Source organism: Episyrphus balteatus, chromosome 2, assembly GCF_945859705.1.
Source record: "Episyrphus balteatus chromosome 2, idEpiBalt1.1, whole genome shotgun sequence".
Taxonomy (NCBI): domain Eukaryota; kingdom Metazoa; phylum Arthropoda; class Insecta; order Diptera; family Syrphidae; genus Episyrphus; species Episyrphus balteatus.
In genome coordinates, this window is record NC_079135.1 from 48,853,733 (window position 1) to 48,859,825 (window position 6,093).

General features: G+C 31.2%; 2 protein-coding genes across 2 annotated transcripts; one reads left to right on the forward strand and one right to left on the reverse strand.

Annotated features, from left to right (window-relative positions):
* LOC129912425 (larval cuticle protein 65Ag1-like) lies at positions 1–374 on the reverse strand. The gene is made up of 2 exons (XM_055990641.1): positions 262–374; positions 1–199 (listed from the first exon to the last, which is right to left on the reverse strand). The coding sequence occupies exons 1-2, from the start codon at positions 372–374 to the stop codon at positions 1–3; spliced, it is 312 nt and encodes a 103-aa protein (XP_055846616.1).
* A 690-nt stretch (positions 375–1,064) lies between these two features.
* On the forward strand, positions 1,065–1,477 carry LOC129912422 (larval cuticle protein 65Ag1-like). Its single transcript, XM_055990637.1, has 2 exons — positions 1,065–1,215; positions 1,279–1,477. Exons 1-2 carry the CDS (start codon positions 1,103–1,105, stop codon positions 1,475–1,477), a joined length of 312 nt encoding a protein of 103 aa, XP_055846612.1. The 5' UTR covers positions 1,065–1,102.
* The last annotated feature ends 4,616 nt before the right edge of the window (positions 1,478–6,093 follow it).

Genomic DNA, 6,093 nt, shown 5'->3' on the forward strand with positions numbered 1-6,093 from the left:
TTAGGCAACTGGGGCTACTGGCAAATGAACACCGCTAGGTTGGAAACCGTTCTCATCGGCGACATAGCTGACGGAGTAGGTGATACCATCATTTCCCAAGTAAGAGTATTGTCCACTGACTGAAATAGCTTCATTTTCACTGCCAATGTTCTTCAAGATAGCTTTTTCAATGTGGGACTTGCCATCACTGGTTTCAACACTATATTAAAAAAATGTGCTATTTAGTACAGATTCATTTAAGAAATGTTTTGATTAACTTACGCAAAGTCGTATCCATCAGCTGCGACATTGGTATCCTGACGGAGGACGGTAGCATCTTGATCAGCAGCAATAGCCAAACCGAAAAGGGCAACGAGAACAATAACGAATTTCATGTTGAGATTGTGGGATGTCTGCTTGTTAACCGAAGGAAACTAAGTGGATGATATCTGCTAAGTGTCAAACGCATTTATAGTCGATTACTATTTTTTTTTGGCAAAACTCACTCACGTATGCAAAATAAGCCTAAATCTAGAATGAACAAAACTTGAGATGATAAAAAATGCAAATTAACATGTTTACAACCGGTAGGCAGGTAAACGCATGTTTGGATTTCGCACGCATTTTATTAGTTGCTGTGGATATTGCCTTTTGCAAATGGAGATTTATTTTAAAAGCTTGTTTCATATCTTCCTGTAACAAGTCTAAGATTTTAAGCAAATTAAATTATCTGTAGATTAAGGTCTATTGTGTGCTAACTCCTAACTAAAGATATCATGAATACATTTATCCAAAAACTGGGTATTGATAAAGAGTCTACCTATCACTATCAGTTAGTAACTTCAAATAAGACCACTTTTAATAATAAGAGCATTTTGCAAGTATTAAATAAGCGTGAGAAAACCTGACATGCGTGTTCCTACCTTACCGGTTGGATACAATACCTAAATTTGCATATTTTATCATCTCCAGTTTCGTTCATTCTTGATTTAGGCTTATTTTGCATGAGTTAATGGGTTTTGCCAAAAAAAAAAAGTAATCGACTATAAATGCGTTTGACACTCAGCAGTTATCATCCACTTAGTTTCCTTCGGTTAACAAGCAGACATCCCACAATCTCAACATGAAATTCGTCATTGTTCTCGTTGCCCTTTTCGGTTTGGCTATCGCTGCTGATCAAGATGCTACCGTCCTCCGTCAAGATTCCAACATTGCTGCTGATGGATACGACTTCGCGTAAGTACATCAACTCTTTTTTTTAATCGAATTCCAACTAAATGCAATTTTTATTTAAAATAGTGTTGAAACCAGTGATGGCAAGTCCCACATTGAAAAAGCTATCTTGAAGAACATTGGCAGTGAAAATGAAGCTATTTCAGTCAGTGGACAATACTCTTACTTGGGAAATGATGGTATCACCTACTCCGTCAGCTACGTTGCCGATGAGAACGGTTTCCAACCCAGCGGTGCTCATTTGCCAGTTGCCCCAGTTGCTTAAATAATGTTGTCGAACCTTGTAAAACTATAAGCCTGCAAAAATTGTTTATTTCTCTTTGTTGTGTTCTTTTTTCATGTTTGTGGAAATTAACATGACAATGGTTGTTAACTAATATTTAATAAAAAAAATATATCGAATAATTTTGTATTTATTTTAATTATTATTTTTGATCGTAGTGTCAGAATCAGAAATTAGAGCTCATTGAGCTAAAGCTTTGGTCAGTCATCCGATTCTTCGTGGGGAAGGGAATTTTATAAGTTAAATTTATAAATTCTTTATTTTAAAGTCTTGAAAGGCTTAGTACAGGTAAAATAGTACCTACATAAAATCAAGAAATAAAAAAAAAAATTGTTACACTCATGAAACTTGGCAAAAGTATGCTTTTGGGATAAGAACCAAGTACAAAAAAAGTCTATAAAAAAAAGTTGGGTGGAAGGGTGTTTTTTCGCGGACAAGGGGGAAGGGGTGAAGGTCTAAAATATACTAAAAAAAAAATATTGTAAGTCGAATATCATCATATGACACATGCTTTCAAGGCTGAATCTAATGACATAAAAATAAAGTCAATACGATTGCTCTAAGAAAAGTAATTGTCGATTAAAAAGAAGGGTGCTTGTTTTTTGACCTCAACAAGTAAAATATAACCGAAACCCATGTGAAAAACATGTTACACTGATGAAATTCGGGATGAAGGTTTAAGATAAAGCAGGGACAAAGAATTCATAAAGTTCTTAAAATTATTTTTGGTGAAAGGGTGTTTTTTTGATGGGTTAAGTTGTGTGTGAGGAAGGTATCATAACAGCTGACTTACATTTTATTAATTTTTAAAACTTGGTGTAAATGTTTTGGTTGGTATAAGAATTAAGAATCTTTAAAGTGTACAAAATTATCTTGAGTGAAAGGGTGTTTTTTTTTTTTTTAAATGATGAAATTCGGAATTAGTACCACAAAAACTAGGAAAAAATTGTTACACCATTTAAAATTGGTAAAAATGTTTTATTTATAACAGAAACCAAGAACCCGAACAGTATATATAAATATTTTAGGTTAAAGGGTGTTTTTTTGCGAAATAGGGAAAAATCAGCGATAAGTCCGATAAAATCAGTTATACATAAAAATACCCTTCAGAAATTCATTAAATATGTTCTCTTTCTCATGGCAATTACGAATAATGTAAGTCTATAAATTTTTTTTATGAGAAAGGGTGTTTTTTTTAGAAGTAAAGAAAAAATGGGTATATTTGAAAAAGTGTGTAATACAAGAGTTATATAAGTGGTACCCTATTGAAATTAAGTAATTATTTTACTTTTAAGATAAGAAACAAGAATCTAAAGTGTCTATAAAAATATGATGGTTAAAAGGGTGTTTTTTGAGTGAAAACAAAACTAATGAAATTTGGTAAAAACATTGATTTTAGGATAGAAAGCAAGAATAAAGAACAGTTTTCATAAACAAAATTTTGGTGAAAGGGTGTTTTTTTCGAAGAGACAGTAAAATCTGCAATTGGTCCCAAAAAGCCAACGATTCGCGTAAAACGTGTAAAAACTTATCTATAAATGTTTAATTTGTCATCAAAACCATAAATAAAATGAATAATTGGCTTTTTGGGACCAATTGCAGATTAAAATAAACAAACTGAGTGAATTACAAAAAAAAAAAAAAAATAATTTATAAATAAAAAATTAATTTAAATGAATTAAAAACTTTTTCTGGGCTATTATGGCTAAGAAAATAGTACAGGAAAGATAGACTTTTTCGTGGAATGAAATATAGGACGGCTGAATTTTTAAAATCTGAAAGAGGGGTATTAGAAAAGCTTAAGTCCTGGTTTTCGGGACGCTACCCCCCTGGCGAAATCCACCATTTTGGAAAACGCGAATTGCTCTATATCTCCAAAACTATTTGTCCTAGAGAAATGGTTATCAGACCAAAGTTCTTGGTAATTTAATTATCTTTTTCTTTGTAATACATTATAATTCTGAACGGGCAATAGTTTTGAGGTTATGTTGTTTTAATTTATTTTTTTTCGGTTTTTTTAAGATTTTATCATTCCCGGTAATAGTAACATAATTTTTTAAACAGTTAAAGTTATAGACCATCAAATTTCCAATTATTTGGTATATTTTTGAAAGTCATGCGATGTATGAGTCGAAAGTTATTGATCATAAAACTATAGTCTAAGTACAGGAAAGTTAGTAAAAAAACAGGCATTTTGTGGAACGAAATATAGAGGGGCTGATTTTTTCAAATCTGAAAGAAGGGTATTAGAAAAGCTTAAGTCCTGGTTCTCGGGACGCCAACCACCTGGCGAAATCCACCATTTTGAAAAACGTGAATTGGTCTATATCTGCTACACTATTGACTTGACCGAATAAGTTACTCAACCAAAGTTGCAGGCAATATAAATATCTTTTCTTGTACATGCACTGTTTTTCAGCGAGGACAACACTTTTGAGGTTATGTTGTTTTATTTTTTATTTTTTCGGTTTTTAATTTTTCTCAGTCTCTATGATGGAAACATAATGTTTAGCATCATAAAAGTTGGATGTTTGACTTAAAGCAAAATATGTGTACCACAATATTTTAAGTTTACCATTACCCACCTTAATAACTCCCTCTCATATCATATGTTTCTTGTTTTTACATTACGTAAAAGATTAAGCCTTTTTTCATATCTTATGCAAAAACATATTATGTGGTAAATTTTTTGAAAATATTGAAAGGGATTGCTCTTAAAATTCCGTATCTTTGGTTTGAAAAGTCATATAATCTTCAAAATTATACCAAATTCATATAAATTTGATGTTCTACAACTTTATTCATGCTAAAAAATTATGTTTCTATCGAGACTGAGAAAAAGTAAGTAAGGTTAAGTAACTTATTCGGTCAAGCCAATTCGCGTTTTTCAAAATCGCCAATGGGATTGGCGTCTCGAGAACCAGGACTTAAGCTTTTCTAATACCTTTATTTCAGATTTTTAAAAATAAGCCTCCCTATATTTCGTTTCACAAAATGCCTTTTTTATTTACTAACTTTCCTGTACTTACACTATAGTTTTATGATCAATAACTTTCGACTCATACATCGCATGACTTTCAAAAATATACCAAATAATTGGAAATTTGATGGTCTATAACTTTAACTATTTAAAAAATTATGTTTCTATTACCGGGAATGATAAAATCTTAAAAAAACCGAAAAAAAATAAATTAAAACAACATAACCTCAAAACTATTGCCCGTTCAGAATTATAATGTATTACAAAGAAAAAGATAATTAAATTACCAAGAACATTGGTCTGATAACCATTTCTCTAGGACAAATAGTTTTGGAGATATAGAGCTATTCACGTTTTCCAAAATGGCGGATTTCGCCAGGGGGGTGGCGTCCCGAAAACCAGGACTTAAGCTTTTCTAATACCCCTCTTTCAGATTTGAAAAATTCAGCCGTCCTATATTTCGTTCCACAATATGCCTGTTTTTTTACTAACTTTCCTGTACTAAAAGAACAAATAAATAAAGCTCAGAAAAAGTTTTAATTCATTTAAATTAATTACTTTCTTTTTTAATTACTTTCAGTAACCTTTTTTATGAAATAAAACTTATTTTTTTTTTTTGTATGAAAATAAAATGGGCTTTAATGAAAAGCACACAAATTTAATGCTCATTAACGTGTTTTTTTTTTACTTAAATGATATGAAAGTGTAAAAAACAACTTAAGAAACGAAGAAAATTATGTTTGATGCAAAATTGTGGAGAAACGGTTGTCCGCAGAAAAAAAAACCTCTATTCTAATCTTGACCATTTTGCAAAAGCTGAAAGCCACTTTAGAGCATTCCATTTAAAAGTGACTTTTTAATCAAATAGATGTACCTGCAAACCTATGTACCTACAACTTAAATATTCAATTCATTGCTTACTGATTATTCAAGAAATGCAACTAGTAAGACTAAGTTTGATTTGAATACTTTGATTTAAGCTGACAAATGTAGAAAGTGATTTGCATGACTCTGGTTGCAAATTTTTAGCATCTTTTATTTAAAGTAAATGTAATTTCTATTACCTTTTTACATCAAAAGCTTTTAAGTTTTTATCTTTAGACACATTTTGACAAGAAGCAACGATTTTTTTTTTTTTTTTTTTTTAATACAAAGAATTTAAATAAAAAATTGAAGCATATAAACAGAACCTACCTAAAAGTCACTTCGTTTTCGTCCCACTATAGTCACAGAATTATTTTAATTTTACAAAATTATTAAGTAGCAATATTTTGCTTTGCATATAGTTAGATTAATTCCTTACACCCTTTTCGGGAATTGCAAATCTAATTAAGGTGGGTTCTTATACCATCAAGTTGCCATCTACAATGAACAATTTTGGTGGCCATTTTTTTTGTCTAGCCACCAAGAATTTGGTACACTTGATTAAAAACATGTAAATTCAAGTGCAACAGTAAACGGCAAGTTTAGTCCCCAGCTAGTCACATTGTAATTAGTTTTCACTGTCGCAATTTTTATACGTCACTTTGAGCATCTCACCTTTTAATCTTAGTGATGTTGGATTAGTTGTTAACCTACTAAACATGTTAATTAACTACCCTCTACCCCTATCGTGTTT